Below are 11,954 nucleotides of genomic sequence, written 5' to 3'. Positions count from 1 at the left end.
ATCTACCAGAGCAAAAATAAAACCCGGAAATGCTGGAAAGACTCTACAGGTCCGGCAGCATCTGTGGAGAAGGGAAGCTCGGGATAACGGTTCAGGTCAATGACTCTTCTGTAGACCTGAAAGGTTAATCCTACCTCCCTCTCTCCACAGATGCTTCCGGGCCTGTTGAGGCTTTCCAGCATTTTCTATTTATATTTCCGATTTCCAGCATTTACTTACTCTTTGAAGGGAATCGAAATTTAAATAAGAAACTGGAAGCAGTGGAGGGAAAAAGCTTCAGCAAGTTAATGAATTTCACTGAATCAAAGACTGATACAGCGCAGAGAAAGCCATTCGGCCCATCATTTATTAGAAAGATCTATCCAATTAGTCCCACTCCCCTGCTCTTTCCCCAAAGTCCTGCAATTTTCCCCTTCAAGTATTTATCCAATTCCATTTGAAAGTTATTATTCAATCTGCTTCCACCACCATTCCTAGTCGTAACAACTCACTGTGTAAAAAAGTTCTGCTTATCTCACCTCTAGTTTTTTTGCCAATTACCTTAAATCTGTGTCCTCTGGTTACCAAACCTTCTGCCTCTGGAAACTGTTTCTCCGTATTTACTCTATCAAAACTTTTCCTCATTTTGAACACGTCTATTAAATCTTCCTATAACCTTCTCCGCTCTAAGGGAAGCATTCCAGATTCACTAGTCTCTCCACCTAACTGAAGTTCCACATCCCTGGTTCCATTCTAGTAAATCTCCTCTGCAATCTCTCTACTGCCTTGATATTCTGCTGCCCAGAATTGGACTCAATACTCCAGCTGGGACCTAACCAGTTATTTATGAAGGTTTAGCATAACTTCCTTGTTAACTAATTTACTCAATGCCTCTATTTTCTGTTGTGCACTCTGCCTCGATTTATAAAACCTTAGATCTGGTAAGCTTTTTAACAGCTTTATCAAATTGTCCTGTCAAATTGTATATGTGAACTCCCAAATCTCTCTGTTCCTGCAGCATCGTTAAAATTGTACCGTTTAGTTTATATTGTCTCTCCTCGTTCTTCCTTGCTTCCAAATTGCATCTCTGCATTAAATTTCATTCGCCATGTGTCCGTCCATCTCACCAGTCTGTTTATGTCCTCCTGACAACTACTATCATCCTCCTCACTACTTACTGCATTTCCAAGTTTTGTTTCATCTGCAAACTTTGAAATTATGCTCGGTGTACCCAAGTCCAAGTCATTAATATATATCAACAAGAGCAGTGATCCCAAGACCTACACTGATGGACACCACTGCACACTTCCTTGCAGCCTGAAAAATAACGGTTCATCACTAATCTCTGCTATCTGTCCCTTCGCCAATTTCGTGTTCACGATGCCACTGCCCCTTTAATCCCACGGGTTTCAATTTTGCGAACCAGTCTATTACCTGGCAGTTTATCAAATGACATTTGAAAATCCTTATACATAACATCAACTGCACTACCTCCATCGGCTTTCTCCATTATTTTATCGAAGAACTCAATCAAGTTAGATGGAAGTTTCTGAGCCTCCCATTTCTGGTTTCTAGTTCAGTGCGGGTTCTGAGCTGTGGAAGCCACCAGACTGAAGATTGCTGCCTAACAAAGTGTTTAAAGGCCGAGTAAGGGACTTTAGTTGTTATTAGGCTGGACAAGAATCCTCGGGATCTAATCCCACCATTCACCAAATCTAGCAATGATAATGGTCGGCATAAATATACATTCAAATGAGGAGCAGGAATCAGCAGAGGGAAAAGCTTCAGAAAATCAATGAATTTCACTGAATCCGGGTAATTCTGTCCCGGATCCACGATACAGATCAGAGTAAATAATAATTATTAATAGAAAGGGGCAAAATCAAAGCTCGGGGTAATCCCATGTGTGTGGGAATCCCCTGAGAAGAAGGGCCCTTCTCACCGCCAGACAGGCGACATTTCCCGGTGGATCTTTACACAGTGAGCGGCTCTTTCAATATAAACTGGAGACAGACAGGTGTTACCTGCAAGGTCACCTGTCTGTCTGCACACTGATTGCCTTGGCAACGGGCAGTTGAAAAAACTGTCTGTAATCACCGAGCATTGTTCTGTGAATTATAAATGCGATTTCATTTCGAGGATTTCATTTCGTTCACCTGAGGAAGGAGGTAGCCTCCGAAAGCTTGTGAATTTAAAATAAAATTGCTGGACTATAACTTGGTGTTGTAAAATTGTTTACAATTGTCAACCCCAGTCCATCACCGGCATCTCCACAATATAAACTGGGGCTGGAGAGAGGCTTTGGGAAATGAACTGCAGGGAGGGGGCCTTCTTAAAGTGTGGTGCCCGAATGGGCCTAACCAGTAATTTATAAAGATTGAGCAGAACTTCCTTGCTTTTGTACTCTATGCCTCTATTTATAAAGCCAATGATCTGGTAAGCTTTTTAACAGCGTTATCAAATTGTCCTGTCACAATTGTATATGTGAACCCCCCAATATCTCTGTTCCTGCACCATCGTTAAAATTGTACCATTTTGTTTATATTGCCTCCCCTCGTTCTTCCTTCCAAATTACATTACTTTACACTTTTTTGCACTAAATTTCACCTGCCATGTGTCTCCCCATCTCACCAGTCGGTCTATGTCGTGCTGAAATCTGCTACCAATGTCCTCACTGTTTAATTCATTTCCAAGCTTTGTTCACTTTGCAAGCTTTGAAATTATGCCTAGTATACCCAAGTCCTGTTCATTAATATATATTAACAAGAGCAGTGGTCTTACTACCAACCCTTGGGGGACAGCACTGCACACTTCCCTCAGTCTGAAAAACAACTTTTCACCACTGCTCTCTGCTCTGTCCCTGAGCCAATCTCGTATCCTCGCTGCCACTGCCCTTTAATCTTCAATTTTGCGAACCAGTGGCTCTTTATCAAACGCCTTTTGAAAATACATATAGGTAACATTAACTGCACTACCTTCATCAACTTTTTCCGTTATTTCATCCAAGAACTCAATTAAGTTAGAAGGAGGTTTCTGAGCTTCAGTGGGCCACACTCACATTTCTGGTTTATAATTCAGTGGCGGCTCTGAGCTGGTGAAGCCGCCAGACTGAAGATTATGAACTAACAATGTGTTCAAAGGCCGAGTACGGGATTGGTTATGGGATTGGACAAGAATCCTAGGGTTCAAATCCCATCATTCACCAAATCTGGCAATGATAATGATAGTTAATGATAGCATAATGATAATATACATTTAAATAAGGAGCAGAGGGAAAAGCTTCAGAAAATCAATGGCTTTCACTGAATCCGGGTAATTCTGTCCTGGATCCACGATACAGATCAGAGTAAATAATAATTATCAATAGAAAGGGGCAAAATCAAAGCTCGGGGTAATCCCATGTGTGTGGGAATCCCCTGAGAAGAAGGGCCCTTCTCACCGCCAGACAGGTGACATTTCCCGGTGGATCTTTACACAGTGAGCGGCTCTTTCAATATAAACTGGGGCTGGAGAGAGGCTTTGGGAAATGAACTTCCGGATTACAGGGAGGGGGCGCGTGATTGGTGGCAGACACTAAATCTGATTGGATATTTAAAGGGACCAGAGAGTTCGAGTTAAAAACTATTGTGACATCACTCCCACTGACCCAATCACAATGATCGCCTTCACCCATCCCTCATTAGCATAGGGCTAATTCAACGGCTCTTTGAAGAATCACCCACAACATCTCGGAAAGAGCTGCATTTCCTACTTATTTGCTTCGAATAATTTTAATGCAGCAATATTATTCCAATCTAATAATAAACCGGTAACTGCCCCTTGAAATCCCTGGCCCACAAAATGAACACGAGTTTCTCATCCGCTCCTTCCCTTTCCCTTTGATCTTAAAGCGTTGCTATTCTGTCCTCTTCTTCCCTAAATGACCCATTCAGCAGTTCCTTTCTCTTTATGAATCCAATCTCCTAATAGGTTGAAATTTGCAGATTGTATAGGAAATGAGACAAAATAATCAGGTCATTAAACTGGGCGGGTGGGATACAGAAACACCAGGGGCGTTTGATCATCGGCAACAAGAGGCATTCTGTTGTGTTCCGGCCATTACTGTAAGTTTTATTTACAGCCTCATTCTCCGACAACACTTACTCTGTCCCAGTTTTGTACGCCAGAAGGTGACTGATGTGTTGATTATCGTCTCACTACAGCTCGAGAGGGACAATAGACTGAAACTGGTTCTTTAGAGATTATAGCATCTCCAACCCAGCCAAGTTAACCCTATATTGGAAATGAGAACTTGCATCTCTTGTACTTGTATATATGTCCGAGGTAGATACCTCATGTAAAAAAATAGGGTCCCAATCAGATCGTTCTGTGACTATTTGCCAGATCTTTGTCCAAATGTGGCACTGGATGTGATGATTGGACTCAGTCCGCGCTGTATGAGTCGAATTCACCTCCCTCCAGTCCAGGCTGTGGTGTGGAAATTAAGTTGCCTCCGTTCAAATACATGACATTGGTTAGTCTGGAATTGACACCCTAGTCTGTCTGTGTCTGGTGTTTGTGTAAAATTAACGCTGCTACTGTACCTACCCTAAACTTCACACATCAGCTCTACTCCGAACTCTGTCTGGTGTTATGAAGGGCTACGATATGGACAGTTTATAAATTCTAAGTTGTGCCCCGCCTGACATCCACTCCCTCCCCTTATGAATTTCCTGTTTAAGTAAAGTTTGCAACTGCACAGTACCACCATTTCAACCCACGACATCAGAGCTCTTTCCATTGCCGATTTGGTGGCTCTGAAAAGAGCCTTTGTTGCACTTGTTGCTGAAGCCGGGTCGGGTTTAGGCGCGCTCCCCGCGGATGCGGCGCGCCAGCTGGATGTCTTTGGGCATGATAGTGACTCGCTTGGCGTGGATAGCGCACAGGTTGGTGTCCTCAAACAGCCCCACCAGGTAAGCCTCGCTGGCCTCCTGCAGGGCCATGACGGCCGAGCTCTGGAAGCGCAGGTCTGTCTTGAAATCCTGAGCGATCTCTCGCACCAAGCGCTGGAAGGGCAGTTTGCGGATGAGCAGCTCGGTGGATTTCTGGTAGCGGCGGATCTCCCTCAGAGCCACAGTGCCGGGTCTGTAGCGATGAGGCTTCTTCACTCCGCCCGTGGCTGGAGCGCTCTTCCGGGCCGCTTTGGTAGCCAGCTGTTTGCGAGGAGCTTTCCCTCCGGTCGACTTGCGCGCTGTCTGCTTGGTCCTGGCCATTTTCTGAACTAATCCAAACACAATTTCGGATTCAGAGAGTCTTGATACGGAGCCGGTGCTGGGTCCGTCTTTTAAAAGGTCTGTGAGGGACCGCCCCGGGCCTGTGATTGGCTGCAGTCCGTTCACAATTCAGGGGCCGACCGCCCCGGGCCTGTTGGTTTGAACCGATCTGACAGTCAGAACGAAACGGCGGGAAATTTTGCCCCCCGATTGGCTGAGCTGAAATTATTCATCAATTTGAAAAAGCCCGCCAATTTTAGAGCATCAAGTAACAGTAAAAATCTAATTTCCCTCCAGCAATTTAATAATCCCTCTCTTTATCATCTCTATTTCGTACCGAGCTCAAATCCCGGGCTGTTTCACATTCCGCTTCATTCTCTGATCTATCTGTTAGCGGGCGGGAATAAAGCCTCGGTCATTCCTTTCCGGAAAGGGACAAATCCCGCTTCAATTTCAAAAATCCCGCCAGTTCCGACCCGGTGAACCGCTCCTCACACAGAAACCTCACTTCTAACTGAGAATTGAATGAGGGCAGGAAATGAACACCGAGCAGAGAGGACACAGCAGGAGAGGGAGTGAGGCGGGATTTTACTCTGAGGGGAGAATGTAATGTCTGGGGAAAGACTCTGTATCCCCGCTTGTTCATTTATACCGTGAAACCGCAATAGGCGAGAACACAGGCCGTTATTTTTGATCTCCCTGTATGGAGTGTTGGGGAAATCTCCCCATATCAATTAAATATCTGAAACTAATTCCCCACCACCATATGTTTCCTCCCCCGTTCCCAGGTCAGTGTTCTCTCTGTGAGACGGTGGGTGGCTCTTAGAAGAGCCTTTGTTTTGTGTTTGGTTCGAGTGGGTCGAGTTGTTCAGCCGCCAAATCCATAGAGAGTGCGGCCCTGCCGTTTCAGAGCGTAAACCACATCCATGGCAGTGACTGTCTTGCGCTTGGCGTGTTCAGTGTAGGTGACCGCGTCCCTGATCACATTCTCCAGGAAGACCTTCAGCACCCCGCGGGTTTCCTCGTAGATCAGACCCGAGATCCGCTTAACACCGCCACGGCGAGCCAGGCGGCGGATGGCTGGTTTAGTGATTCCCTGGATATTGTCACGAAGCACTTTACGGTGCCGCTTCGCTCCGCCTTTGCCCAGTCCCTTACCGCCTTTACCTCTTCCAGACATGATGGTTCTTCACTCAGATCGCTGCTAAATGAAAAACGAAGTTATGCTTGTTCCCTTTTTATGCAGCTCAGCCCGACCTGACTGAGAAAGCCACAGGGTGAGAGAGAGGGGAGGAGACAAAGTGAGATATTAAACAGAGAGGAGAGGAGACAGAGTGAGATATAAACAGAGAGGAGAGGAGACAGAGTGAGATATTAAACAGAGAGGGGAGGAGACAGAGTGAGATACTAAACAGAGAGGAGAGGAGACAGAGTGAGATATTACACAGAGAGGGGAGGAGACAGAGTGAGATACTAAACAGAGAGGAGAGGAGACAGAGTGAGACATTACACAGAGAGGAGAGGAGACAGTCAGAGTGACGGACAGAGCGGAGAGCGGCCTCTGATCTTCCAGCTCCACCTCCAGTCCTCTCCACCCGCCAATTTCAAACCGTTTATCGATAATAGAACCGAAACACAGCGCTCCGCACAAAACCTTACAGACTCGGGCTTCATATTCAAGGATTTCCAGAAAGCCGGAGTTTTAAATAAGCCCCGTTACAATGAACAGTCAGTAATATTCCTGTCCATACACAGTCCCTTCTGTACCGAGTCAACCCGCCACCTTCCATTTCAGTCCAAGACTCGATTCTATCCCCTCCCAGACCGGTTCAGCAGTTTACAAACACCTTATTCCAGCTGATTTGGAGAATCTCATGTGTTGGTGTGCGGCGGATCTCCGCCAGTTTTACCGTCTCACAGAGACTCTGGCCCCGAATCTGTGGAAAAAGCTTGAACTGGGACTGGAGCCGAACAAACCACGAGATACAGTGAGACCCGGCCCGGACATCCCATTCTCTCTATTTTATTGCAGACAGTGGGGAATGTCAGCGAGTCACCAGGAACCCTGGGTTTACTTTAAATTATTTCTATCAAATGAGCGCGGCCCCGGGACAGGAATCATGATTCCGGGATCAGCTCTTTCCTGAGAGACGTGGTGGCTCTGAGAAGAGCCGTTGGGTTCAGATGTTTACAAATTCCACTTGATTTTTTACTTCTTTTTGCCCGCTGCTTTCTTTGGCTTTGCTGACTTCAGCTTGGGCTTGGCCCTCGGATTTTGTACCTTCTTCGCCTTCACCTTTACGGCTTTGGCTGAGTTGGGGGTCTTGGGCTTCTTAACAGCCGCTTTCTTTTTAATAAGTGGTGATTTCACCGCCTTGGTGGTCGATTTCTTGGTCGCTGATTTCTTGACGGCAGTTTTTTTGACCGCTGGTTTCTTGTCGAAAGATTTCTTGATGTGGAGATGCCGGTGATGGACTGGGGTTGACAATTGTAAACAATTTTACAACACCAAGTTATAGTCCAGCAATTTTATTTTAAATTCACAAGCTTTCGGAGGCTTCCTCCTTCGTCAGGTGAACGTCACATCGTTCACCTGACGAAGGGGGAAGCCTCCGAAAGCTTGTGAATTTAAAATAAAATTGCTGGACTATAACTTGGTGTTGTAAAATTGTTTACGGAAGATTTCTTGGTTGCTTGTTTCTTCACCTTCTTCACCACTTTTGTCTGTGCTTCCTTCTTAGCGACTTTGAAGGAGCCCGAGGCGCCCGTGCCCTTGATCTGGACCAGGGAGCCTTTTTCCACATGTTTGTTGATATTTAATTTGATCGGGGTCCGGAGCTTCTCCACATCCAGGCCGTTGGTGGCCAGAACCTTCTTTATCGCGGCCAGGGAGATCCCCTTGCGATCCTTACAATCCGCCACAATCTTGAGGATCTGTTCGCCCAACCTGGGACCGGATGTCTTGGGTCGGGGAACCGCCTTCTTCTTCTTGGGAGCATTGGTTTGAGCGGCGGCGGCGGTAGGAGGGGCCGTTTCGGCGGCTGCAGTGTCTGTCATGTCCCGGACTCTGTAAAAAAAATTATCTCCGATAGCCAGAGCTGGGTCAGAAATGAAACGAGAGGCGGCGGCACAGAGCAACTTAAAGGCACAGAGCGGATCGGGAGGAGATATCCTGCTGTCAGCTCCCGGCCCCTCCAGCCTCTCTGTGTTTCTCTCTCCTCTTAAACTCCCCGATTCCAATTAAAATCGGGCACTCCAGAGTCCCAGACTAGCCCCTTCCTACTTCTAAGACCGGAATGTTTGCTGTCGAAAAACTTTGACCGGAATTAAAAGCACCAGTTTCGATTTAAAACCATTTCATCGGGCTCTCTCACCCTGTCGCAGAAATTATCTACATTTTTCGGCTGAAATCTTGAATTGAACTCAAACTTTATGTTAAATTTCCACTCCTGAGCTTGGCAGGGGAGGAGGGCGATCCTTTGACCGGGATTTTTTTTTTAAATAGTCAAAAACGGACTCGGAAATCCGGCGATGAGGCCGGACACACAAACACAGTGACATTAATCTAACCCGCCCGCCCCTTTAACACATTCTCTCTGACACAAAGTTCACATCTGTACATTGACAGGACAAACTGTTCGCCAGGTTGACAATTCCCGGGACAGGCTTTCCTCCCTCTCGGCCTGTGCTGCGGATTCTCGGGGGTTAGTTGTAGTTTCCCAGCTCAGTAACTGTTAAACACTCTGAGGCCGGCGCTCCTCACAGTGTCTGGTCCCACATTCAGGGACAGGAGCCAATCACAGCTGTGGCTGTGATAATCCATATCTCGTTTTAAATTATTATATTGTTCGCAGAAATATGTTTAGTTAAGATGAAAATTCAGATTATCCGCTCCAGGTTTCTCCAGTCTCTCTGTGTTCCTCTCTCCTCCTAAACTGACTGACAGATAATAGTAACTGGTGTCCTATCGATCCCATTCTCAACACCCAGAGACGGCTGGTGACTGAATACACTTACAGACAGTGTCAGACTGTTTTTGTCAACCTTTCCTTACAGATAAACGCACCGTCAGACCGGCATAATAGAAGGGACAGTGACCGTCTCACCAACAGCACACAGACACAGAATCAGTCTTTCACTTTCTATCAGTGAGTCCGTATTCCGCTCAGTAACAGTATCCTGCCTTCACGTACAGACGAGAGAAACAAACAGACAGACAGACAGACAGATAAACAGACAGACAGAGACGCACAGACACACAGTATTACCTCACATTTCCCATCAATGAGTCCGTTTCACGCTCAGTAACACTATTCCGCCTTCAGAAATAGACAGTTTCCTCGAAGTAAAGGGAATTAGGGGTTATGGGGAGCGGGCAGGAAATTGGACATGAAGCTGAGTTCGGATCGGTCAATGCCCTGTGGGTGGCGGAGAGGGCCCAGGGGCTATGTGGCCGGGTCCTGCTCCGACTTCTTGTGTTCTTTAGATTTGTGGTTGGGATCAGATCAGCCATGATCTTATTAAATGGCGGAGCAGGCTCGAGGGGCCGATTGGCCTACTCCTGCTCCAATTTCTTATGTTCTTATGTTCTTATGTTCATGTACAGGGCCAGAGAGAGATAGATACAAGCAGACAGACAGGCAGAGACACAGTATCAGTCTCACAGCTTATCTGTGTGTCCGTTTCACGCTCAGAAACAGTATCCCACCTTCATGTACATGGATAGAGAGATACAGACAGGCACAGTATCAGCCTTACAATTCCTATCAGTGTGTCTGTATCACGCTCAATAACAGTATCCCACCTTCATATACAGTACAAAGGAGAGCGAGAAACTGACCTGTAATGTCCCGTTTTCACCCAGTAACAAATCGGGAAACATTCCAATCCAATTGGTATTGTGGAGTGAAAGAAGATACAGTCTCATCTCTCACTGATATTATTTCAGAGACAGACACGTTATTAATCCCACTCTCAGGGACAGTGTCACACATTTAACCCTCTTTTGCATGTTGTACCCTCTACAATCTTGCAGCTCAGTGACCGAGAGTTTAGCTCCGATTGAAATAAACTGGGACTGTTGCTGTCAGATATTAATCCTACACGGTCCCAGCAAATACACCGACTCCCACTTCCCTCCCACGTTTCTCCAGGATTAGTTTGAGAAATCCGCCCTCCAGTTTCGGAGTCACACGTTACTTTATCAGTGAAGGGACCAAGAATGAACAGAGGACATTGGCTCATTTCACAGCCGTCCACTTTATCTATGAAAGACTCTTTACCATCAAAACATACCGAGAGAAACAGCAGGGATGGAAACATCTGGTTTAATAGTTGGAGATTGTAAAGTCAGTCTGGATTCCAGCGTTAGGCACTGGTGGAATCCCATCTGTTTTCCATTCTGGTGCCTGTTCCTGCTCTGCCTGTAGACCCCATTCCCTCTGACCTTTCCCCCAGACCCACTTCCTTTGCTCAGACTGAAAAATTCCAACTGGGGAAAGTTTCCATCGATTTTTGTATTCAGAATTAAACCTGATATCTGCGCATGCGTCCTTCAGCCCCGCCCCCATAGCTGGTTGTTGGTGAGCAGAAGAGCGCATGCGCGCTCCCCTCCCCCTGCTCGGCCTGTGGGGCCATTCCCTCAGTGAGTGGAAGAAGATGGTTTAAAACAGGCGGGAATGGAGAGATCACGGCCCCGGGGTAAGGGAGCAAACAGCAGCCTCGTTACAGCAGCTCATCGCTCCGGGACCGTGTCCGCAGATGGGCTCAGAGATCGGCATTGAGACCGGGGTAAGTTCAGGGGGAGTCCGGGGGCTGTTTGTAAGAGGCGGAGTGGATCAGGAACTGGTCCCGGAACATGGAGTGAGGGGGGAAGGGAGAGACCATTCTGGGGCTGTGTGTGTACAGGGTGTGTCCAGGGTAAGGGAGACAGAATGGGAAGAACCTGCTATTTAAAATCATTGCTGCTTTCTCTCCCCAAACCAGTAGTGAATGTTCCTGGTTTAGTTCCAGTCTCACTGTGTTTAGGAACATAATTAGGTCATTCAGCCCCTCAAGCCCGTTCCGCCATTCAATTAGACTACGCCTGATCTTGTATCTTAACTCTGTTTACACGCCATGTTTCTGTAACCCTTAATACCCTTGCCTAACACAAATCTATCAATCTCAATTTTGAAATTTTCAATTAATCCCCAGCCTCAACAACATTTTGGGAGGAGATTTCCTGATTTCCACTACCCATTGTATGAAGAAGTGCTTCTTGATCTCATCCCTGAAAGGCCTAGCTCTAATTTCAAGATAACGCCCTCTTGTTCTCGATTCTCCCACCAGATTAAATAGTTTATTTCTACCTATCAAATCCTATAGTTATCTTAAATACCTCAATTTGGTCACCAATTAATCTTCTATATTCAAAATAATACCAGCCTCGTCTATTCAACGTGTCCTCATAATTTAACCCCTTTAGGCCCGTTATCATACTGGTGAATCTACGCTGCAACCCCTCCAAGGCCAGTATATTCTTCCAAAGGTGCCTTGTCCAGAACTGAACACAGTACTCCAGATGAGGTCTAATTAGGGATCTGTACAGCTGTAACATAACTTTCACCCATTTGTATTCCAGCCCTCTTGAGACAAAGGCCGACATTCCATTAACCATTTAAATTATTTCTTGTCCCTGTCCACTAACTTTTAGTAATTGTTATGGAACAGTGGAAACAGAGC

At 46.2% G+C, this 11,954-nt stretch overlaps 1 protein-coding gene and 1 long non-coding RNA gene across 2 annotated transcripts in view; both read right to left on the bottom strand.

The window, feature by feature from the left end:
• Positions 1–11,954, bottom strand: part of LOC137320280 (uncharacterized) — a 410,687-nt gene that overhangs the window by 30,587 nt on the left and 368,146 nt on the right. The gene's annotated exons all lie outside the window — the stretch shown is intronic.
• On the bottom strand, positions 6,100–6,415 carry LOC137307779 (histone H4). The gene has a single exon (XM_067976914.1). It carries the CDS (start codon positions 6,409–6,411, stop codon positions 6,100–6,102), a length of 312 nt encoding a protein of 103 aa, XP_067833015.1. The 5' UTR covers positions 6,412–6,415.

Source organism: Heptranchias perlo, chromosome 3 (genome assembly GCF_035084215.1).
Source record: "Heptranchias perlo isolate sHepPer1 chromosome 3, sHepPer1.hap1, whole genome shotgun sequence".
Taxonomy (NCBI): Eukaryota; Metazoa; Chordata; class Chondrichthyes; order Hexanchiformes; family Hexanchidae; genus Heptranchias; species Heptranchias perlo.
The sequence above is the reverse complement of the archived record's forward strand: the minus strand, read 5'-3'. Positions and strand labels throughout refer to the sequence as shown.